This window comes from Jaculus jaculus, chromosome 23, assembly GCF_020740685.1.
Source record: "Jaculus jaculus isolate mJacJac1 chromosome 23, mJacJac1.mat.Y.cur, whole genome shotgun sequence".
Lineage (NCBI taxonomy): Eukaryota > Metazoa > Chordata > Mammalia > Rodentia > Dipodidae > Jaculus > Jaculus jaculus.
Genome location: NC_059124.1, coordinates 9,292,208 through 9,316,245, shown reverse-complemented (window position 1 = coordinate 9,316,245; position 24,038 = coordinate 9,292,208). Strand labels below are relative to the sequence as shown.

The 24,038-nt window shown below is 48.3% G+C and overlaps 2 protein-coding genes and 1 non-coding gene across 5 annotated transcripts in view; 1 reads left to right on the top strand and 2 right to left on the bottom strand.

Moving 5' to 3' along the window:
• Nucleotides 1-19,186, bottom strand: part of Ncapd2 (non-SMC condensin I complex subunit D2) — a 35,662-nt gene extending 16,476 nt beyond the window's left edge. For 2 of the 3 annotated variants that reach the window (XM_045139730.1, XM_045139732.1), the window contains exons 1-10: nucleotides 18,985-19,186; nucleotides 14,889-15,038; nucleotides 8,898-8,973; nucleotides 8,234-8,292; nucleotides 7,453-7,634; nucleotides 6,641-6,783; nucleotides 2,954-3,081; nucleotides 2,756-2,879; nucleotides 2,428-2,575; nucleotides 862-1,059 (exon numbers count right to left, since the gene is read on the bottom strand). In XM_045139730.1, coding sequence (XP_044995665.1) covers nucleotides 862-1,059; nucleotides 2,428-2,575; nucleotides 2,756-2,879; nucleotides 2,954-3,081; nucleotides 6,641-6,783; nucleotides 7,453-7,634; nucleotides 8,234-8,292; nucleotides 8,898-8,973; nucleotides 14,889-15,015 — 1,185 coding nt within the window. In that variant the 5' untranslated portion in view covers nucleotides 15,016-15,038; nucleotides 18,985-19,186. Of the gene's footprint in view, nucleotides 1-861; nucleotides 1,060-2,427; nucleotides 2,576-2,755; nucleotides 2,880-2,953; nucleotides 3,082-6,640; nucleotides 6,784-7,452; nucleotides 7,635-8,233; nucleotides 8,293-8,897; nucleotides 8,974-14,888; nucleotides 15,039-18,675; nucleotides 18,813-18,984 lie in introns of those variants that run through there. The other variant, XM_045139731.1, reaches the window with a different exon arrangement.
• LOC123456499 lies at nucleotides 7,847-8,169 on the bottom strand. Its single transcript, XR_006634574.1, has one exon. It is a non-coding gene; the product is annotated as a small nucleolar RNA U85 (small nucleolar RNA).
• Mrpl51 (mitochondrial ribosomal protein L51) lies at nucleotides 19,026-21,523 on the top strand. Its single transcript, XM_004668602.3, has 3 exons — nucleotides 19,026-19,453; nucleotides 19,534-19,644; nucleotides 21,210-21,523. The coding sequence occupies exons 1-3, from the start codon at nucleotides 19,366-19,368 to the stop codon at nucleotides 21,404-21,406; spliced, it is 396 nt and encodes a 131-aa protein (XP_004668659.3). The 5' UTR covers nucleotides 19,026-19,365; the 3' UTR covers nucleotides 21,407-21,523.
• Nucleotides 21,524-24,038: the final 2,515 nt, after the last annotated feature.

Genomic DNA, 24,038 nt, shown 5'->3' with positions numbered 1-24,038 from the left:
CCTCAAGAAAGTTTTATGGAGTCATAAAAAACAAATAAACAGGGCTGGAGAGAAGGCATTTGTCTGTGAAGCCAAAGGACCCAGGTTCAATTCCCCAGGACCAGCATAAGCCAGACACACAAGGGGCACATGTGTCTAGAGTTCCAGTGGCTACAGGCCCTGATGTGCCCATTCTCTTATCTTCCTCTGCTTATAAATAAATAAATATCTTTTTTTTTAATTTTTATTAACATTTTCCATGATTATATAAAATATATCCCATGGTAATAAATATCTTTTTTAAAAAAATGCCAGAAGCTGTTTGGCATGGTGTGGTGACCCTGCCTTGAGAAACCAAAATAAACAAACAAACAAACAGCAGGTGGGACACTTTACAGCTGTGTGTGTGTGTTTGTGTGTGTGTGCTTTTTAAAACTTCAGTGCTGCGGTCTGAACCCAGGCCTTGTGCTGGCTAGAAAAGCACTGCATTTGAGCTAAACTCCTAATCCCATTATAGTCCTTAAGTGGAGCCAAGCACTTGGTGAGGGAAGACTTTTATTACTGGTGGTAAGAAACTGAATTTTTTTTTTTTTTTTTTTTTTTTTTTTTGAGGTACGGTTTCACTCTAGCTCAGGCTGACCTGGAATTCACTCTGTAGTCGTAGGGTGGCCTTGAACTCAAGGAGATCCTCCTACCTCTGCGCCACCATGCCCGGCTTAAATCTAGACTTTTTTTCAGGGGTGGCCTGGACTTCTGATCTTTCTGCCTCCTCTACTCATATGCTGTGAGTACTGGAGTGTGCCACCACACCAGCCAGTCAGGCTCTTTGGCCTGCACACAAATGACTATCATGTTTTTATCATATAGAAGAAGACTGTTCACCTTCTGCTGGACAATTCGGCTAAAGAGCTGCAAAACCCGGCTTCGAACAAAGGAGTTGACGTCGTGGCCGTGCGCTTGAAGGGTGTCTAGGAACTGGTCTCTAGTCTCTCGGGCCGTTTCTTCCAGCTGGTCACCATTCAGGACCTGCAGCACCATCTCCGCCATGGCCGCCAGCACAGCGTTGCGCATCATGTAGTTCTGAGAGGAAAAGCAGAAGTCAGGACGAGCCTCTGCACTTCCACTCCTTTCCCTTCACCGTCGTGCCCATCTAGGCAAAACATGTCACCAAGCGTTTAGTCAAGGCTAAGCTCGGTTATGCTTAACTAAGACTTTTCTGGTCAACTGCCTAGATGTTTACCCTAAGGTCCCAAGAAAATCCTGAATCTCCTGAAAGATTTGTTTGCTTAGAAAATGGAGGAAGAGAGCCGGGCGTGGTGGCGCACGCCTTTAATCCCAGCACTTGGGAGGCAGACATAGGAGGATCGCCGTGAGTTCGAGGCCATCCTGAGAATACATCGTGAATTCCAGGTCAACCTGACTAGAAAAAAACTTATCTCGAAAAAAAAAAAGTTAGATGGTTTGAGTGAACTGTTGGTGACATTTACCTAGGAGCCCCACCATCAGTCTGGGAAGGTGAGCGTCTAGAGATGACGGAAACGGAAGGAAGTGACACTGCAATACGGTTCCTGAAGGGCTCCTTCTCTGCAGGAAGGAACCACCACAGTGATAAATCTAACCCTAGGCCACCTGTCTGCTTTCAGACAGGGTTTCATGGGGCTCAGAATGATCTTTAACTTCTTATTTCCTTTAAAATTCTTATTTGTTTGCAAGGAGAGAGAGAGAGGATGGGTGCACCAGGGCCTCTAGTCACACTGCAAACGAACTCCGGACGCATGCACCGTCTTGTGCATCTGGCTTACGTGCGTACTAGGGAACTGAACCCGGGCCCTTAAGATTTGCAGTCAAGTGCCTTAACCTCGGCCATCTCTCCAGTCCTGATCTTGAACCTCTGCCCTCCTGTCTCTACCTCCAGAGTACTGAGTGTTGAACTCTGGGCTTTGTGCATGCCAGGCTTGCAATCTACCCACTGAGCTATAACCCTAGACTGACAACCTGTCCCCATGGAAAACGCCTCTTACACAAGGCGCGGTGGCGCACGCCTTTCGTCCCAGCACTTGGGAGGCAAAGGAAGGAGGATCGCTGTGAGTTCGAGGCCACCCTAAGACTCCAGAGTGAATTCCAGGTCAGCCTGGGCTAGAGTGAGACCCTACCTCAAAAAAACAAAAACAAAACAAAGCAAAAAAAGAAAAACCACAGAAAACTTGAGTGTTTAGAGGGCTCGATCCTTTATTCCAACACTCAAGAGTCTGAGGGAGGACAGCTGCTAGGACTTTAAGGCAAATCTGGACTGAGAGCCAACAATAAATAAAGCAAACCTCAGCCTCACAACTTTTTCAGCTGGCACTGTATGAAACCCACTAAGGCCCTGGGTTCGGTCCTCAGCACCACACTGAAGCAAAGAAGAACACTCAGCGGACAGGCCTGGGCGCTCCTGTGCCCACCAACCTCTCCATCCAGGTGGTCTAGCAGCATGCACATGCTGGACATCAGGACCGCTGGGACCCGCTCTGCTAGTTCTGCGAGGAACGCTGCCAAGCCCTTAGCTCCTGATGAGTCCCGACTCAGCTCCTGGGAGCACTTCTGCCCAATCTCTCTACACAGGAAGAAAACAGACAGGGCAAGTTAGCTCCACCAGTCAGTTCCCAGTAAGGGATGGTCAGATAGGTACCCAACGTCTGAAGGAATTAAGTGTCACTTAGAAAATACATTTCTAACCCTTCTTGAGCCCCAACCCGAGGAAATGGAGAATTAGAAACTGTGAAAAGGAAGTCACCTTACAATCTCTCCCACTATGTTCTTCATTCCATAGTTAGTTGCCCACACACTCACGGCTGTCACCAATACAGATGCCAGGTGTTCAAAGTGCTGCAGCATCTGGATGATCTTCACCGTGGCACCTGGAGAAGCGCTACAGGTGAGGCGCTTGAAACTGCGATGGGGCATGGGGGTGGCGCGGGGACGCGCAACTCACTGAGCATGTGGTTGTAACGCATCAAGGCCACCCCAAGCAGGTGCGTGATGGCTTCCCGGGTGGGGCGGCTCCTCTGGTGACCGATGGTGGGATTTTCCAGAAGGCGGTAGCAACAGCCAGTCACCAAACTGGGGGAAAGGATGCAAAGCAAGAAATCAGCTGTCTGGACTTAAGTCATGGGGTTGGGGATATTCCAGTCATGCACTCACTCCCTACTGCACTGTCACGGTCGTTTAGTTTAGTTTTCCATTCGTCACCTTCCACACTCTTTCCTTTAACATGAGCAAGTTTCAACCAGTTACCATGCCAACGATAAACCAATGGTTTTATCAACGATTTCTTGTTGTTAAATATAATGGTCATTTTAGTTTTTCTGTTTGTTTCTCCAGGTAGGTCTTGCTCTAGCCCAGGCTTACCTGCAATTCACTATGTAGATTCAAGGTGGCCTCGAACTTATGGTGGGCCTCCTACCTCTGCTTCCCAAGTGCTGGGATTGAAGGTGTGTGCTACCAGGTCTGGCTAGGTACAGACGTTTCAGTTGCATTTGATAAAATTCATCATTGACATTTTTCTTTTATTATTTGGCCTGATAGCCCAGCCTACTCTCAAACAGCCAGCAGTCCGGCCACGTCTGCCACACCAGGCAATTTATCTGTAAAGCATCCTTGAAGCGTGCACTGCACTTGGCTGTGAGGATCCCGGACTCCCTTCTCAACGTTTCTGGTGGCTTCCTCCTCATCTCTCACTGTTTTCCTCTCCCTGAGGTCGTGCCTCACCCTAGTCCAGGCAGAGTTTGAACAACTCTGACTTCTGAGTGCTGGGATTAAAGACATGCGTCACCATGCCTGGCCTCATCTCTCACTCTTTTTTTAGTTTTTCCAAGGTAGGGTCTCGCTCAAGCCCAGGCTGACCTTCTCTGCAGCTGCTGTTGCTCAGACTGCACTGCTGTCACTGGGACATGCTGGACACAGCCCCTCCTCAGGGTCTCTGCACTTGCTATTCTTTTTTCTTGCCCTTTCTGTTCCTCCAAATCATCTCACATCTCTCATTCATCTCCTCTGGACCTCTGTTCAAATACAACCAGCTCAAAGAAGTCTTGACAGAATAGGTGACTTAGAAAGTACACAATCCCTAGAATGGGGATATAACCCAGCTGGCAGAATGCTTGCCTCATATGCATGAAGCCCAGGTATAAACTTGGTATGGTGGAGCACCCCGTAATTCCAGCACTGGGAGCGCAAATGACCAAGACAGGCGGTCTTCGGCTAGTACTCAGGGACACACACCCAACAGGACATAGAGTAAAGGGCCCCTGTGCCCTCCCAGCTCTACTAATAATCTTGTGAGGTTCTGTGTAATTCTACGTTTACTGGCCAACCTACCACTCACTCAGATGGCCCCACGCCAATCTGACTGCAAATCCTTTCCCCCTCGATTGTTCCTCCACGCCTGAAAGTCAGTAAGGGTGAAGACCCTAAGACCCTGATACCTTGCTTCAGTCTGCAGCTAGATGGAATCACTGCCCATCTCCCAAATGATTTTAGAGTCTTCAAACTTGATCAGAGGGGGGAAGAGGGGGTGGCTGGAGAGAGAGCTCAGCTGCTAAAAGGCACTTGCCTGCAAAGTCTGACAGACCAGCTGGGATTCCCCAGTAGCCGTAAGAGCCAGATATACAAAGTGGTGCATTGGTCTGGACTTTGTCTGCAGTGCTGGGAGGCCCATTCTCCTTTTCTCTCTCTGCCTCTTTCTTTCTCTCAAATAAAAAATAAAGTACTTTTATTTTTTAATACATTTTATTTATTTGAGAGAAAGAGACAGAGAGACAGAGAGACAGAGAGAGAGAGAGAGAGAGAGAGAGAGAATGGGCACGGCCAGGGCCTCCAGCCACTGCAATTGAACTCCAGATGCATGTGCCACCTTGTGCATCTGGCTTACATGGGTCATGTAGAGTCAAACTGCGATCCTTTGGCTTTGCAGACAAATGCCTTCCAGGCCCAAGTACTTAAAAAAACAAAAACAAAAACAAAAACAAAAACAAAAACAAACAAACAAAAACAAGGCTGGAGAGATGGCTTAGCAGTTGAGCGCTTGCCTGTGAAGCCTAAGGACCCCGGTTCAAGGCTCAATTCCCCAGGACCCATGTTAGCCAGATGCACAAAGGGGCGCATGCGTCTGGAGTTCATTTGCAGTGGCTGGAGGCCCTGGCGCACCCACTCTCCTCTCTCTCTCTCTGCCTCTTTCTCTGTCTGTCACTTTCAAATAAATAAATAAAAATTAACAACAACAACAAAAACAACAGGAAGGCATGGTGGCGCACACCTTTAATCCCAGCACTTGGGAGGCAGAGGTAGGAGGACCACTGAGTTTGAGGCCACCTTGAGACTACACAGTGAATTCCAGGTCAGCCTGGGCTAGAGAGAGACCCAACCTCGAAGAGTCAAAAAGAGCCTTGCCAGGGTAGTGCTGTAGATATTATATTTAGAGGTCACTGAAGGACAGACTCCATTCTCCTGTTTTCGTGATAACATTAGAAAGTGAAGAGATGGGCTGGGGAGATGGCCTAGTGGTTAAAACGCTTGCCTTCCAGCTTGGGTCCGATTCCCCAATACCCACATAAAGCCAGATGCAAAAAGTTGTGCACGCGTCTTGAGTTTGCAGCAGCAGCAAGAGGCCCTGGTGTGCCCATACACACACTCACTCTTACACACTCTCTTCTCTTTCCCTCCTTGCAAATAAATAAATAAATAAGATAAAATGTTTTTAAAAAGAAAAGGAAGAGACACTGCCTCCTGACCAGAGGAACAAAGGCCCCTGGTCCTGGGAGCCTGTCAATCACCCACAAACGTTCGGAGACCACCCCTCACTTATAGACATGCTAAAGCAGTCATCCCCTTACTGAGCTGATGTACGTACTGCCAAGAAGCCCCACCCTTGGCACAGCTGCTCACAGACCCCTACTGCTGAACCTGCACAATTTTTTGAGTTTTTAACTCAACAAGTTTAACTTTATCACCAAACTCCCCGTCACCCTTCTCTATTTTGCTACAGAGCAAGAAATCAAAAACCATACTCCCTAGTTTACTTATTTAATAATCTGTCAGCCAGGTGTGGTGGTCCATGGCTGTAATTCTAGCACTAAGTTGAGGCAGGACTGTGAAGTCTAGATCAGCCTAGGCTACAGGGAGCATTCAAGGCCAGGTGGGCTACATGGCAGGATCCTGTCTCAAAACAAGCAAAATTGTCTTCCACTCTGTAATACAAACTAAAAAGGCACAATAATGCCAATCGTACCTAGGAGATTCTTAGTAAATACATTTCCATAAATAAATGGACATTAGAGATGAGAAATTCACATCACTTTCTAACATTCCAGTAGATCCATGTCATAATTACACTTCTACGTATTATAAATGGAATGGAGGTATGAAGTATTTAAAAGGCATATCTAAGCTGGGCATGGTGGCACACGCCTTTAATCCCAGCACTTGGGAGGCAGAGGTAGGGGGATCGCCGTGAGATTGATGGTCACCCTGAGACTACATAGTGAATTCCAGGTCAGCCTGGGCCACAGTGAGACCCTGCCTCGAAAAAAAAAAAATAAAATAAGAAAGTAAATAAAAGGCACATCTAGACACAGTTCTCATTTCTCACAGAGCGGCGTCACCTGCAGCTGTCCGCCATGCGCACCTGACAAACTCCTCCTCAGTTTCTGAGTGGCTCCACAGCCGGCGAAGGTCCAGTTGGAGAAGCTGGGCCAAGAGCTGAAGAACAGGCTGCCTCTCCTCCTCCCAGTCAAAGCCGTGGGCTGCCCGGGTACGAGCCTTCTTACCCTAAGAATGGTCACAAACTCATTTTGAAGGATGGAAAGATGGCATAGACGCTTGCCTGCGGAGCACAAGGACCCAGGTTCCATCCTCCAGTACCCCCGCCAGCCACATGCACGTGGTGACACGCGTGTCTGGAGTTCATCTGCAGTGGCTAGAGGCCCTGGCACGCCTATACTTTCTCTCTCTCTGCTTGCAAATAAGTAAATAAAATATTATCTTTTGGGCCAGAGGGATGGTTTAGCAGTTACGTGTTTGCTTGCAAAGCCAAAGGACCTAGATTCAATTCCCCAGGACCCACGTAAGCCAGATGCACAAAGGGCGCATGCGTCTGGAGTTCATTTGCAGTGGCTGGAGGCCCTGGCACACCCATTCTCTCTCTCTGTCAAATAAATAAATTTTAATAAGTAAATAAATATATTTTTTAAAGTATCTTTTAAAGACAGTCATTTTAGAGAAAATAAATACATATTTTTTTTAAGTATGTTTTCAAAAAAAGTCATTTTGGAGAAAATAAGCAGAACCACTTGTCAGGGACGGAGGTGTGGCCCTCAAGTGAAATCCCTCCTAAGCCCGAGTCAGAACAGCAGGCCTCTCAAAATCAATCACTAGACCCCTTCCTTCCCTTCCCATCAACCCCTTTACCCCATAAGGAAGCCAGGAATTAACAATTACCTTCCCACCCACATCCAGGTCAATGAAGCTTGTCTGGCTGGTGAGAGTCTCAAACGATTCCAATAGGCGTACCAGGGCATAGCAGTTCATTTTGAGGGCATTTAGATGGGCGTGTCTATTGGACACACTCAAGGACGTATCATCCAGGATGGCTGGAAGCTCCTGGGAGTGCCGGGATACCACTGCGAGCAGCAGAACCTGGGAGTCAGTCTCATTCACTTGTTTGACTTTTGGTTTTTCAAGCTAGGGTCTCGTAGCCCAGGCTGATCTGGAACTCACTCATGGTGATCCTCCTACCTCTGCCTCCCAAATGTTGGAATGAAAGGTGTGCGCCACCATGCCCGGCTCATTCACTTTTTAAATATACCGCAATTTCAATACATTCAGCACTTGCAGCCATCAGATTACCAAAGATCTGTGTTTCATCTCTCAGTGGTCACAACATAGCCAAGTCCTTTGAGACCCCTGACCTGATACCTTGAATATCTCTGTTCCCACTCTCATGCCAGTTACCACAATTTCTCTCTGGCAACTGGAAGAACCACCCCTCCTAAGAAAGGCGGTTCAAAAGTAGGACAATATTCCTGTTGGTCTGCCCTTACAGTGAGCACACATACCTCTGTATGACCCACCAAGATTACAGACCTTAGTAGGTCAAAGGTCTCCGGGCTTGGCCAGACCAACTGAATCACAACAGCCTTGATATCATCATGTGGCTGAGAAAATGTAGGACATGTCAGACACATCAAACACCTTTCAGGCCCTCCCCAGACCCAATCACCTTTTATCAGGAATTCCAGAGTATCTTCTTTGAGGCCAGGATCTATACTTCGAAAGTGACTAGAAGAAAAGAGGATGCAAGGACTGAGACAGGAAGCTGCAAAGACCATTATGCTAGATCAGATCTAATCTGAGAAATCTCACACTTGAAAATACATGTGAGCCAAATGTAGTCACCTTTGATCCCAACACTCAAAGGCTGAGGTAGGCGGATTTCTTTGAGTTCAAAGCCAGCCTGGGCTAGAGTGAGACCCTTCCTCCAAAAAGATAAATAATAAAAAGTAAACACAGGTTGAGTTGTTCAGCTGATTAAAACATGATGGCAAATTGGTAAGTGCTCATTATAAAAATGTCAGGCAGGACCTGGTGGCGCACGCCTTTAATCCCAGCACTCGGGAGGCAGAGTTTGGAGAATCGCCATGAGCTTGAGGCCAGCCTGAGACTACATAGTGAATTCCAGGTCAGCCTGGGCTAGAGTGAGACCCTGCCTCGAAAAACCACTGTCTGTCTTCTCTCTATCCTTCTCTGGTTGCAAATAAATTAAATTTTAAAAAATGTCAGACCATTTATCAGTAAATCTAATTTGGAATTTCAGGACTAACATACAAAGTTTGATCAAGTAACCACCAGTTCTTTCTAAAGCACTAAGTGATTATTTTACTTACTGTAAAATGCTGTAGATGGTATCAAAGTGCTCCAGCATAGCGAGAGGTCCCTGAGCTCGAAATGCAGCCTGAAATGCTATGAAAATGGGAAAAAAAATCCAGAGAAAAGAGGAAAAGCATTTCTAAAATATTTTATTTTTATGTATTCATTTATTTATTTAACAGAGAAAGGGGAGAGAGGCACGCCAGGGCCTCCAGCCACTGCAAACGAACTCCAGAAGCGTGCGCCCCCTTGTGCATCTGGCTAACGTGGGGCCTGGGGAATCGAACCAGGGTCCTTTGGCTTTGCAGGCAAACACCTTAACCGGTAAGCCATCCCTCCAGCCCAGGAAAAGCATTTTTGCTAAATACTGTTCAAATTCCATCCACACTGCTTTGTAGTTGACCTATCTTATCCGTCCGTCATTCATGATCTTAATAGTTTTTTCAAGAGTACTGTCAGTTATTTGATAGAGTGCCCTTCAGTTTGTCTGTCTGATGTTTTCTTACGACTGTACAGAGTTACACATTTTGGCCAGGTTTCTGCAGAAGGGAAGTGTGGGTCCTCCTTTCCAGCCTATCAAGAGGAGCATGATGCAGCCGGGTGGCCCACGACACTAGTCCCAGCACTGAGGAGGCTGAGATGGGAGGTCTGGGAGTTCCAAGCCAGCAGGAGACAAAGGGCAGAGACGGCTTAGTGGTTCAGTGTTAGAATTCAAGACTGACTCAAGCAAATCGAGGAATACAAGAGGGAAAGAAAGGCAACCCAGACTATTCTCTATTGGAGGGACATCAGCTTTCCCTGGATGAAACTGCCACCCCTGCCTTTTACTGTGGGAGAGACCAGAGCTTTCAAAGGGCCAGGGCATGGGGGTCTTAGGGAGTGAAGAATGGGGGGGGGGAGATAATGTCTTTCCTGCCCAGGTGGTCTGACAGCTCTTGAGAATGGGTCTTTGAGCTCTGAGCTTGCTTTGTAACTGAAGTCCCTTATCATTCTAGGGCGCAGGAAAGTTTTATGGTCCACCAAGGTCAGGAGTCCGAGCCCAGTGTTCATTAACCCTTCGAAGCACACTTCCTGCAAAAGTGTGAGGACCTGAGTTCAATTCCCTACAGCCCATGGAGGCGGGCGGGTGTGCCCACACATGCCTACAGCCCCAGTCTTGGGAGCTGCCAAGAGTGCTGCTGGGACTCACAAAAGCGCCCAACGCTCCAGAATCTGAAACCGCCACCTCAGGGAAATGAGTTCATGAGCTGCGGAGGGGACTCCTGTGCTTTCCTCCACGGGCACTGCACATCCTGGGCAAGTACTCTGCCATGAAACCTCCCCAGCCCTCCTCTTCTTTTCCCCCAGACTGGGTCTCCCCCTAACTGAGAATGACCTGCAACTCAGTCTGTAGTCCCAGGCTAGCCCAGAACTCATGGTGATCCACCTACCTCAGTGCTGGGATTAAAGGCACGCTGGCCCGGCGTGGTGGCACATGCCCTTAGTCCCAGCACTTGGGAGGCTGAGGTAGGAGGATGGCCATGAATTCAAACCACTCTGAGACTACGAGTAACACCTTACCTCTAACCCCCCCCCCCCCAAAAAAAAGAGCATGCTGCACAGTGGTAGAAGAAAATTAACAACCTTTACTAGGGAGACAGCATGACCCTGAGTCTCTGTCTCTGCAGCGCGTTTCAGTGCAGCGCAGGTGCAAACACGCCCAACACACAGCTCTCTGTTCTGTATTTGTATGCTCTCATCACTGACTGCTAAGAAGTTTTCTGCTTGTGCCCTAAGATCACGTAACCATAGAAACTTGTAACCCACCAATACTGTTAAGAATTCAAGGTGATGTCAGATGGTGTCATACTGTCTATAAAACCTCTGAGCTAGGGCTGGAGAGATGGTTCAGCAGTTAAGACACTTGCCTACAAAGCCTAAGGCCCTGGGTTCAATTCCCTAGTACCCATATAAAAGCAGACGCATATGGTGACACAGGCATCTGGAGTTCCTTTGCAGTGGATAGAGGCCCTGGTGCACCCATTCTCTGTCTCTTTCTCTCTCAAATAAATATTTTTTTAAAGGGCTGAACCAGGCGTGGTGGCACACGTCTTTAATCCCAGCACTCGGGAGGCAGAGGTAGGAGGATCGCTGTGAGTTTGAGGTCACCCTGAGACTACACAGTGAATTCCAGGTCAGCCTGGGCCAGAGTGAGACCTTAATTGAGGGGGTACGGGGGGGGGGGGGACAACCAGGGCTGGAGAGATGGCCTGGTGGTTAAGGCACTTGCCTAAAAAGCCTAAGGACCTAGGTTTGATTCCGCAATGCCCACATAAATAAAGCCAGATGCACAAGGTGGCATATGTGTCTGGAGTGGTTAGAGGCCCTGACACACCCATTCTCTCTTTTTCTCTCTTTCAAATAGATAAGCTAAATATTAAAAAAAATAAAAACACCTCAGTGTGAGTGAGCTAGAAAGCCATTGGATTTTGAGCACAGAGTAACATAGTCTAACATTTTAAAAGTATCACTTTCTACCAGGACAGGAACACTCAGCACATTTAGAAGCCCAAAAGAGAAGAAAGAACCAGAGAAGAAACTAAGAATCAAGAGCCGGGCGGGGCAGGGCATGCCTTTAGTCTCAGCACTTGGGAGGCAGATGTAAGAGGAAAGCCGTGAGTTTGAGGCCACCCTGAGACCACACAGTTAATTCCAGATTCCAGGTCAGCCTGGACCAGAGTGAGACCCTACCTTGGAGAAAAAAAAAAAAACCCAAACACCTAAGAATCAAGTTGTAGAAGAAACTAAGAATCAAGTGGTGCTGGCCTATCATCTCAGTTGCCAGCCAGCTGAGGCAGAAGGATAAAAAGTAGTCTTGCTTTGGCAACAAAGTAAATTCAAGGCCAGCCTGGGCAATTTAACAAGACCCTGTTACAGGAAACTGAAACAGAGGTGGGAGGGGTGTAGAATGAATGAGAATGGGCACACAGGGCCTCTAGCCACTGCAAATCAACTCCAGGCACACGCACCACCTTGTGCATCTGGCTTATATGGGTACCGGGAAATTGAAATCAGGTCCTCAGGCTTTGCAGGCAAACACCTCAACAGCTGACATCTCTCTCCAGCCCTCAGAATTCTTTATAATCTACAAGTGTCTGGAGACCAGTGCTCCTCCAATAACATATGTAGCTGCGTTACCTGGAGGCTTGAACAAAGCCACATACTAGGCAAGGTCCCTACCACTGAACCACACCCCAAGCCCTCTTACTTGATCTCGATACAAAAATCTCACTGCATTACCTAGGCTGACCTGGACCTCACTATGTGCGGTAGCTCAGGGAGACCTTGAAATTGGGATACTCCTGCCTCAACCTCCCAGGCAGCTGAGATTATAAGCTTGGCTTACCTGAGGATCTTGGTTTGTTTTGTGTAGTTTTATTTATTTTGGAGGCAAGATCTCACTCTAGTCTAGGCTGGCCTCAAACTCACAGCAATCCTCCTACCTCAGCCTCCCCAGTGCTGGGATTAAAGGCTTGCCCTACTGCACCTGGCTGTACCCGAGGATCTTAAATACAGATTTTCTGGTTCAGCAGCTCAGGAGTGGCCTTTACACCCTGCATTTCTACTAAGCTCCAGATAATGACGTGAATGCTATGGATGTGAAGACTCCACTTTGAGGAGCAAGTAACCTGTACTGCTTCCAGCTTGCCCTCTTTTTCCAGCTTACTCTGTTCCAACCACACTGATGTTCTCCACCTCAGGACGTCTGTGCTGGGGACTTTTCCCACTTGCAATGCCATTCCATTCCTAAGACTGCAATTTTCCTTATTACTGTCTTAGTCTTTCCTGAAATGCTACCTATCGCCCAGCCTCCCGTGATCACCCGGTGTGAAAATGGCAGTCCATGCTGTGGCATGCCCTGTCTTATTCTTCTCTAGAGCACCGGGAGCCATCTCACAAAAATGTAAGCGTACTTGTCTATTCCACGTGGACAGCCTTGAGAGAAACCATTCTGCCACCCTGGTTCACTACAGCCCCAGTGCGCAGAGCAACACCTGGCACATGATCAACTATGTTTGCTGACTGAGGTCAACGATACCGTGTATTTATAGTGGAAGTTGTTTTGCTTCAAACACCAAACTCACTCAAGCAATGCAATTGTTTCAAAAAGACCCTTAGCCAGGTATGGCAATCCCAGCACTCAGAAGGCTGAGGCATGAGGGCTGCCAGACTGCTGTGTACAGCAGGTTCTCTTAAGCTAGATTTAGTCTCATATCTTTATTCATTGTAACCACAGGAGCAGCAAGCAGGCTACACTATGTATGTAAGCAAAGTGTGTACTAGGCTATACCATTTAAGTTTCTGTAAACCTCCCCCCCCCCCGCCCCAAGGTAGGATCTCACTCTACCCCAAAGTGACCTGAAACTATGTAGTCTCAGGTAGCCTCAAACTTGTGGTGACCCTCCTACCTCTGCCTCCCGAGTGCTGGAATCAAAGGCGTGCGCCACCACACTTGGCATGTACCACTTAAGCTTCTGCAGGCACACTTTGTATTAATATTAAACCACCCAACAACAGACTTCCCAAAATGTCTTCCTGCAACTGGTTTGTTAAGTGACAAATAAATGACTGTAAAGGTGATGCATATGTCTGGAATTTGTTTCTTGCAGTGGCTAGGGGCCTCAGCATGCCCATTCTCTCTATCTCTCTAAGATATGTTTTCTAAAAAAATGTATCCCTGGGCTGAAAGGATGGCTTAGTGGTTAAGGTGTTTGTCTACAAAGCCAAAGGACGCAGGTTCGATTCCCCAGGACCCATGTAAGCCAGATGCACAAGGACACATGCGTCTGGAGTTTGTTCACAACAGGGTGGGGGCCCTGGTGCACCATTCTTTCTCTCTCTCTCTCTCTCTGTGCCTCTTTCTCTGTGTCAAACAAATAAAAATAACTTAGAAAAAATACCTGCAATTGGTTTGTTCAGTGACAAATGACTGCATTTTGTATGGTGTTGCTGCTGTGCTTATTTTTTTTTTATTACTGTACATCTTGGCAGTAAGGTCTAGCCTTAAAATAAAAGTGGTACTTGTAGCCGGGAGTGGTGGCGCACGCCTTTGATCCCAGCACTCGGAAGGCAGCGGTAGGAGATCCCCATGAGTTTGAGGCCACCATGAGGCTACATAGTCAATTCAGGTCTGCCTGGGCTAGAGTGAAAACTACCCTGAGAACCCAAAAAAAAAAAAAAGGTCGAGTGCTAGACATCGTGAGAAAGCTATTGTTGCATACAACTCCTTTCTTTCTTTCTTTCTTTTTTGGTGCACTGAGGCATTATGCTCCTAGGCATGCTTTCTTTATATCCCTAGAAAAAGAATCCCAGGATGTTTCCCTGGACCATGATGCCAGCTGAGCTTGTTAGCACAATGAAACCAAACTGACAGGATGGGAGCAAACTGCTCTGCCACTTTTCCAAGGCTTTGAGCTGTGCATCAGGTCGGGGGCTGCTCACGCCACACTGGTCTAACCTGTGAGGTTCACAACACTTTCCCCAGCTCAGAAGTGATCAATGTCTTCAAACTCGCCAATGTAGCCATGCTTCACCAGCGCACTGAGAAACCTGACAGTGACTCTGGGGCGTGGCCTAGTGAGGACCTGGGTGTCTGCCTCTTTCTTCAGCGCTGTTGATGCTCTTAAGAGCATCTGCCAAGACATTCGTGCAGCACAGGAAGATGGCAGCAAGGGCGCCCACAGCTCTTCAATCCTTACTTCCGCATATGGCAAGGAGTTAGAATCGAAATGGCTTTCTCCCAAGTCACAGCTGTTAACCGAGACTGTTTATTGAATAATTCTGGGAAGACAGCTATGAGTCTGCCTTTGTTACTAGGAATCCCACACATGTGCTAGAAAGAACACAGCAGGGGATGGGAAAGACAAGTTCCTCACCATTTCAGAGCTGTGCTGCTGAGCAGAAGTGACAATGTCAGTACACGTGCAATGGTTTTTTTTTTTGTCGGTGGCACAGTCAGGAAGTCTTACCTCTAAGCTGGGTCGGCAGATGCTTGACGGGTAGCACCTCCTGGACAACATACTGATTCACACCTCCACTTTTCAACAACTCCTCTGGGGATAGGGGAAGATGGAACTCATACAGATGGGGGGACATCCTTCTTCCACTGGGTCACAGGGCTAGAACACAAACAGCAAAAAGTCCAAGCCTTTTTGTTTAGTTGTTTGTTTGTTTTGTTTTTCAAGTTGGGTCTCACTCTAGCCCAGGCTGACCTGGAACTCACAATGTAATCTCAGGATGGCCTCGAACTCACAGCGAACCTCCTACCTCTGCCTCCTGGGATTAAAGGCGTGCGTCACAGTTGGGCATAGTGGTGCACACGTTTAATCCCAGCACTCGGGAGGCAGAGGTAGGAGGATCGCCACAAGTTTGGAGGCCACCCTGAATTCCAGGTCAGCCTGGGCTAGAGTGAAACCCTGCCTGAAAACAACAACAACAACAAAAAACAAACCAAAAAAGAAGGTGTGCATCATCACACCAGCCCACCTGTTTTGTTTTTTTAAAATTTATTATTATTATTTTTTTTTTTTTTTTTGAGGTAGGGCTTCATTCTAGCCTAAGCTGACCTGGAATTCACTCTGTAGTGTCAGGGTAGCCTTGAACTCAACAGAAATACTCCTACCTTGGCCTCTCAAGTGCTGGGATTAAAGGCATGAGCCACCATGCCCAGCTTTTTTTTATATATATATTTATTTATTTGACAGAGAAAGAGGGAGAGAGAGAATGGGCATGCCAGGGCCTCCAGCCACCGCAAACAACATGTGTGCCCCCTTGTGCATCTGGCTAACATGGGTCCTGAGGAACAGAACCTTGGTCCTTTGGCTTTGCAGGCAAATGCCTTAGCTGCTAAGCTATCCCTCCAGCCCAGCTTTTGTTACTTTTTTAATATCTAGGGAAGAACATTCTTTGCTTTTTGGCAATCCTGAGGACTGAGCCTAGGCTCTTGAGCATATTGCTCCTTTTCTGTGGTTCTGCAGGTAAGAATGCTTGCTGCTTAAGCACCAATGTCTGGGAGGGCCCTGAGACTGCAGAAGTCCATTTCTCCAGCAGTGGAGGGTGGCGGAGAACAATCACTGTGGATCACTGACCAGCTGATCTCGGATGCAGACTCTTCCAGTGGAGGGAGAGACTGTCTCAAGGAAACATACGGATGACCAATATGGGAGGGTACCTGAACTTCTCTGGTCACTCTGCATGCACATGGGGTACATGCATCTGTGCATGCACGCACACACACACGCCCCACACATCACATCATGTAAGATATAAGATCAGAGTTCTGTATTCCTAGATCACAAGAGGCGGAGGCAGGACAAGCAGCAGCTCCACGCCAACCTCTGCGACATGACCCGAAGTACATTTTGTCTCAAAGTCATGGTCCGACCCAAGATCTAAGATCAACCTGGTAAAAATCTAATTGTTTTAATCACTCTGTTATCCAATCACTTAGTTTTCTGGGCCTCATCTGTAAAACAGGGTTACTAATCTGATTATATCAGTATTGCTCTGAGGATCAAATGAATCTGGAAAGAAAAAGTGTTTTTACAGACTTAGACATGGTAATTCCAACACTCAAGAGACTGAGGCAAAAGTAATGCCAAGTTAGCAGCCAGCCTGGGCTACACAGTGACTATGAACTGGACGCCAGGGATACAAAGGGAGACTGTACCTCAAAATGTAAAAACAGGGGGATTTCTCCTCTCAGAAACCCTCCTACTGGGATGGGAAAACCCCTCCTGGCCTAGGGAGTTTTTATCCTTTTATTTCTACACTCTCTTAAAATAAATCTTTTTAGAAAGGACTCAGGTTCAAATTCAAATTCTCAGTACCCACATGAGTTAGATGCACAAGGTGGCACATGTGTCTGGAGTTCATTTGGAGTGGTTATAGGCCCTGGCACGCCCATTCTCTCTCTCTTCCTCTTTCTCAAATAAATACATACATAAATATTAAAAAAAAAGAAAATTGAGCTGGAGAGATGGCTTAGCGGTTAAGCGCTTGCCTGTGAAGCCTAAGGACCCCGGTTCGAGGCTCGGTTCCCCAGGTCCTACGTTAGCCAGATGCACAAGGGGGCGCATGCATCTGGAGTTCGTTTGCAGAGGCTGGAAGCCCTGGCGCACCCATTCTCTCTCTCTCCCTCTATCTGTCTTTCTCTCTGTGTCTGTCGCTCTCAAAGAAAGAAAGAAAGAAAGAAAATTAAAGAATAAATCTTTTTAAACAGGTGTGGAAGCCCATACCATTAATCCCAGCACTGGGGAGGCTGAGGTATGATTGCAATGAGTTCCAGGTCAGCCTGGTGTAAAAAATGAGACCTAGCTTCAAAGAAACAAAAAGGGGGACTAGAGAGATGGCTTAGCCGTTAAGGTGCTTGCCTGCGAAACCTAAGGACCTATGTTCTACTCTCCAGATCCCACGTAAGCCAGACACACAAAGGTGAAGCAAGCACAAGGTTGCACATGCCCACTAGGTGGCACAAGCGTCTAGTATGTGATTGCAGTGACTGCGGCCTTAGGGGGCCAGTTCTTTCTGTCTCTGCTTCACTTGCTCTCTAAAATAAAATACATAAAAAATACATTTAAATAAACCAATTAACAAAAATAAATCTGGGGGAAAAATAAGTCTGGGTTGGAGAGATGTCTCAGTGGATAAAGGCACATGCTTACAAAGCCTGGTGGCCCTGGTTCTTACTCCCCAGCACCCACAAAACACCTGCTGCACAAAGTGACATGTGCATTTGTTGTTTGTTTGCAGGACAAGAAGCCCTGATGTACCCATTCATTCTTTCTGCCCCTCTCTCTCTCTCTCCCTCCCTCTCCCTCTCTGCAAATAAGTGAATAAAGCCGGGCGTGATGGGCGTGGGGGAGTACCCCTTTAGTCGGGTAGGAGGATCACTGTGAGCTCGAGACCAGCCTGAGATTACATAGTGAATTAGAGATCAGCCTGGGCTACAGTGAGACCCTACCATGGAAAAAATAAATAAATAAATTATATGTATAAGCCTGGTCATGATTTACCTGTAAAGATGTAAAAACAATAGGTAAGCCGGGCGTGGTGGCACACGCCTTTAATTCCAGCACTTGGGAGGCAGAGGTAGGTGGATCACTGTGAGTTCGAGGCCACCCTGAGAATACATAGTGAGTTCCAGGTCAGCCTGGACTAGAGTGAGACCCTACCTCAAAAAAGCAAAAACAAACAAACAAAAAATACATAAGACTGCAAAAATGACCTATCAAGTGTGTAAAGACAGCATCATTATTTCCACTTTATTCATTTTTCTTTGGTTTCTCGAGGTAGGATCTCAATTTAGCCAAGTCTGACCTGGAATTCACTATGGAGTTTCAGGATGGCCTCAAAGTCTCAGCGATCCTCTGACCTCTGCAACCCGGGTGCTGGGATTAAAACCCCCCACGACCGGCTATTATTTCCATTTTAATGCGCAAAGATCCTTAGAATCGGAGACTGTCTCACCCAGCGCGGTGTAGTGCATTTCCTGCTTACTCAAGCGGTGCCAGGTTCAAAGTTAGTCTAGACTAACATATCCAAACAGATCAGGTCCTCCAAACCTCCATCCCGTGAGGTACCTCATAAGACCACCCAGTATACCGATTCGGAAATGTACGCGATTTGTCCCCAACAACACACACTCCGTTCCGGATGTGTCAGACTGAACGAAAGGACCCCAAGGGACCTTACTGCTGGACCTCCCGGCCGACCGCTCACCGCCTCATGGCCTCCTGCTCCCCGTTTCCTACTCACCTGAGCCCCTCACCCGATGCTCCCACCGCAGCCGGCCCCGCCGAAATGCGAGAAAACACGGGCGCACACGACGCACCAATCCGACGGCGCTCCCGAGTTCCGCGGACACCCCGGCCAATCGCTGCCGGGCTGCCCGGGAGGCGCGCCGCGGAGCCGGGCTTCGCGCGGGCCCGCCGCGTTCAAACCTCAACGGCCTCCAGGCGGCCAATCGCGACGCAGGCCGGAGACGCCAAGCCAATCAGAGCCCGGGGGCGGGGCCCGCGTCACCCAGCAGCCCCTGTCCCCTCCCCCCCCTCGCTTGAGGGTTACCGTCAGTCCCCCCCGGGCGGAGCGACGAGTCCCGGCTGGAGCAAGGAGGCTTGAGCTCTAAAGTCGACTCGGCCATGGCCTCCGTGAGGCGGCAGCCAGCAGCAGGTGACCGAGGAGCCTGAATCGCCTCCTCTGGGCTCCGGGCATGGCGAGCTCCAGCTCGCGTCTCGCCTCGCTCCGGCCCGAGAGGACGCCCTGCGAAGCCGGAACCCCCTGAGTGTGCACGCTCTTCTCGGGACGCGCCGGAGCACTTCCGGGGATGGACCGGAAGCAGCCGGGCGGTCCCAGCCTCCGTCGGCCGGAGTCGCTGTTCTCCTCCTGGTCCTCGCAGGCCGGCGATCCGCCTCGGTCGTGGGCCGCGCCGAGGGACCGGCTGGAGCCATGGCAGGGGCTCTGTCCTGGGCCGGGGCCTGGGCCTGGGCTCGGGCGGCGAGCAGGGCTGTGTGCGGCTGCAGAAGCTTCTCTCTGGGTACGTGTCGGCGACGTGACGCCCGCGCACGCCTGCTTGCTAGCGCCGCTCTGGCTCACGTCTTTTTACGCCGTTTTCAGGGGTTCCGGGACTGGGCCGTGTCAGGCACACTCTTCCGCTCCCCAAAGTAGTTGATCGTTGGGATGAGAAGAGGGCTCTGTTTGGAGTATACGACAACATCGGGATCCTGGGTAAGACTGAGTTTCAGAGGCCGGGTTGTGCTCATCTCGGGCTTGTAATCCCATCCACTCGGAAGTCTGGACCAGGGCCAAAAACGTAAGCCCCAGCCCGGCGTGGTGGCGCACGCTTTTAATCCCAGCACTCGGGAGGCAGAGGTAGGAGGATTGCCGTGAGTTTGAGGCCACACTGAGACTACATAGTGAATTCCAGATCAGTCTGAGCCAGAGCGAGACCCCACCTCGGAAAACAAAACAAAAGGCCTTGTCTTTATAATCATTTTTGTTTGTTTTCTTTAATTTTTATTTATTTGCAAGCAGATGGAGAAGAGAGACACACAGAGAGAATGGGCACACTAGTGCCTCTAGCCACTGCAGACAAACTCCAGACGCATGTGCCCTGTTGAGCATCTGGCTTACGTGGGTCCTGGGAATTGAACTGGGGCCCTTTGGCTTTGCAGGCAAACACCTGAACCACTAAGCCATCTCTCCAGCCCCTATAAATCTTTTGATAATGGTGGATCAAGTTTAAAAACTGATGTTAAGCCAGGTGTGGTGGCGCATGCCTTTAATCCCAGCATTCTGGAGGTAGAGGTAGGAGAATCGCCTTGCGTTCGAGTCTAAACTGAGACTATGTAGTGAATTCCAGGTCAGCCTGGGCTGGAACGAGGCCCTACTTCGGAAAAAAAAACAAACAAACAGAAAACACTGATAACTGTTGAGAGGATAAGGACACTATTGTGACTTTTTTCATTTTCTTTGGGCCCTACTCAGAGTGCCCAAAGCTAATAAATGGCAGTGCATAATTCAAATCCCAAACAGTCTCCTTCCAAAGTCTGTCCATACATATATATACACGTATATGTGTGTGTATACATACATACATATACACACACACACACACACACACACATTTCTTGTTTTGAGACAAGCCCAACAGACTGCCCTGTTTTTTTTTTATGAGAGGGAGAAAGCTTTGGTGTTGCCAGGGCCTCCAGCCACTACAGTAGAACTCCAGACATACAGACATGTATGCACCCTTGTGTGCATTTGCAACATTGCACACTTGTGTCACTGTGTGTCTTGGCTTCCATGGGACCTGGAGAATAAACATGAGTCCTTAAGCTTCACAGGCAAGTACCTTAAGTGCTAAGCCATCTCTCTTCCTTTTTTTTTTTTTTTTTTTTTTTTTTGAGATAGGGTCTCGCTGTAGCCAAAGCTGACCTGGAATTCACTATGTAGTCTCAGGCTTGGCCTTACAGCAATCCTCCTACCTCTGCCTCCCAAGTTCTAGGACTAAAGGCATGCACCACCGTGCCTGGCTTTTATTTATTTGCAGTCAGAGAGAGAGAGAAGACAGAACAGACATACCAGGGCCTCCAGCCACTGCAAATGAACTCCAGATGTATGCACCACTTTGTGCATCTGGCTTTACGTGGGTATTGGGATTCTTAATACTATATACTGTAACATTTCTTGTCTGCAGGTTCTGCTCAGGAAGGATCAACTGTGGATTGGAAGCTTAGGGGGTTTAGACTGTACTCTTAGTCTTGAAACTAATATGTTCTCTCACATTACAGGAAACTTTGAAAAGCACCCAAAAGATCTAATCAGGGGCCCGGTGTGGCTTCGAGGCTGGAAAGGGAATGAATTACAGCGTTGTATCCGAAAGAAAAAAATGGTTGGAAATAGAATGTTCACTGAGGACCTACACAACCTTAACAAACGTATCCGCTACCTCTATAAGCACTTTAACCGACATGGGAAGTACCGGTAGAAAGCTGAGGCCTGCAGAAGAGGCACGCTTGTCACCCCAGAGAGGGAATAGGACTTGTCACTGTGAGGAAAGGGCTTTGTATACTCGGTAATAAAATGGAACTTGTTGGGAACCTGATATCCGTGCTGTATGTTCCTTTAAGTGCTGCTTCTGCTCATTCATGTAGACTCTGAAGCCTGTCTTACCCTGAGGAGCAGATGTGGAGTGGGCACACTGGGGCCTCCAGATGCTCACAACTTCTTGTGCATCTGGTTTACTGGGGAATCTAATGTGGGTCCTTGAGCTTTTAAGGTGAACGCCTTAATTGCTAAGCCTTCTCTCCAGCACCTAGAAACATGGTTTATAAAGGGATGGGGAGATAGTTAAGTGATTAAAGGCACTTGCTTGCAAAGTCTGCTGGATCAGGTTCTGTTTCCCAGTATCCACGTGAAGCCAGATGCAAAAGTAGTGCATGCATCTGCGGAGCGTTTGCAGAGGCAGGAGGCCCCAGCACATGTGTCCTTTGTTTTTTAGAAGATGTCTGGGGAGAGGTCCCCACCTAATTTCCAAGACCCCAGGTAAAGTGGGATATAAAATGGCATATGTGTCTTTGGTCATGCCAAGCCTTTGTGAATGAGGTGCAGAGCTGGGTGTGGTGGCACGTGACTTTAATCCCAGCACTTGGGAAGCAGGGATAGTAGGATCACCATGAGTTCGAGGCCACACTGAGACTACATAGTAAATTTCAGGACCACTGTGAGTCTCTGCCTCGGGGCAGGGGCCAAGGGGGGGATCTAAAGAGCCAGGCATGGTTACACACACCCAGAGGTAGGAGGGTTACTGTGAGTTTGAGGCAGCCTGGTACTAGAGTGAGACCCAGGCACAGGGGGAAAAAAAGGCCGGGCTTGGTAGCATGTGACTTTAATTCTAGCAACTTTGGACCGTTGCTATGAGTTGGAGGCCTGGGCTAGGGTGAGACCCTACCGTGGGGGGAAAATAAATGAAATAAAAATTTGAAGAAATTATTGCAGAACTTCCCTGAGAAGATCACTCCAATGTCAGTATGAGTGAAAGGAGAGGAGTTAATCCCTGCACTCAGGAGGCAGAGGTAGCTGGGAGCCTGGGCTCGGGTGAGACCCTACCTCGGAAAAAGAAAAACCTCAAGCTGAGATTGTGTCTTCCTTTTGTAATTGCAGCTTAGGGGAGGGTGAGTGAACAAACACCATATGGCAATTTGCATGTTAATCATTTCAGGCCACCCTAACAATGAACTCCATTTTACTTTGTTTTAGCCCAAACTGTCTTTCCTTATCCCTCTGGGCCCTTTCTGGACAGTTCTCTTTTTGAGATTTTTATCTGCTGACAAGATAAGTTTAGCTCCTCAGCAATTAACTTAGAGTAACTCACTGAATCAGTTCACCTTTTAGCTTCTTCTCTACGACAAAATGAATTGAAATAAGGGTTTTGTTTTTGTTTTATGGTTTTAAAATGTAGGGTCTCACTCTAGTCCAGGCTGACCTGCAATTCACTGTGCAGTCTTATGTTGGCATTGAACTCACAATCCTCCTACCTCTGCCTCCCAAGTGCTGGGATTAAAGGCATTGGCACCGTGTCCAGCTTGAGAAAGACACATGGACAGAGAGAATGGGCACACCAGGGCCTCCAGCCACTGCAAATGAACTCCAGACACATGTGCCACCTTGTGCATCTGGCTTATGTGGGACCTGGGTCCTTTGGCTTTGCAGGCAAATGCCTTAACTGCTAAGGCATCATGCCCTCCAGCCCCCAAAATATGTTTTTAAGGTCTGGGAAGATGATGGTAGGTAAAGCGTTTGTCTCATAGGCATGAGGACTGAGTTCATCCCCTGTACCTACCTAACTGCCAGGTGCAGTGGCACACTCCATCCTTCCAGAGCTGAGGGAGGGGAGACAGATCCCTGAAGCTTGTTAAGCACCTAATTTAGCCTTGGTGAGCTTCAGAGCAATGAGAGGCCCTGTCTCCAGATGGAAAGCTCGCCTTTAATCCCAGCACTTGGGAGGCAGAGGTAGCAGGATCACTGTGAATTCGAGGCCACCCTGAGACTACGTGGAGAATTCCAGTCAGCTTGGGCTAGAGCGAGACCCTACCTCAAACAAAGCTGTATGATGCACCTGAATGCGAAGACACTGAAGATTGACCTCTGGCATCCAGACACAGGCGCACACAGTGCTTGTGCTCCAGCAGGCACTGTGTACCTCCACGCACACGTGTGCTCAGAAAAGAGGGAGCAGCACATGCAAAGGTCCTGAGGCTTACGCATTTGGGTTTTTTGTTTTCTTGTTGCTTTTTCAAAGTAGGGTCTTGCTCTCTAGCCCAGGCTGACCTGGAATTCACTATGTATTCTCCCGGGTGGCCTCGAACCTATGACAATCCTACCCCTGACTCTCAAGGGCTAGGATTAAAGGCGTGTGCCACCAAGCCCAGCCTCTTTTTTTTTAATTAATTAATTTTTAATTTATTTGACAGAGAAAGGCAGGGGAGAGAATGGGTGCACCAGGGCCTCTAGCCACTGCAAACAAACTCCAGACGCATGTGCCCTCTTGTGCATCTGGCTATTGTGGGTCCTGGGGAATCTAACCTGGGTCTCTTGGCTTTGCAGGCAGACACCTTAAC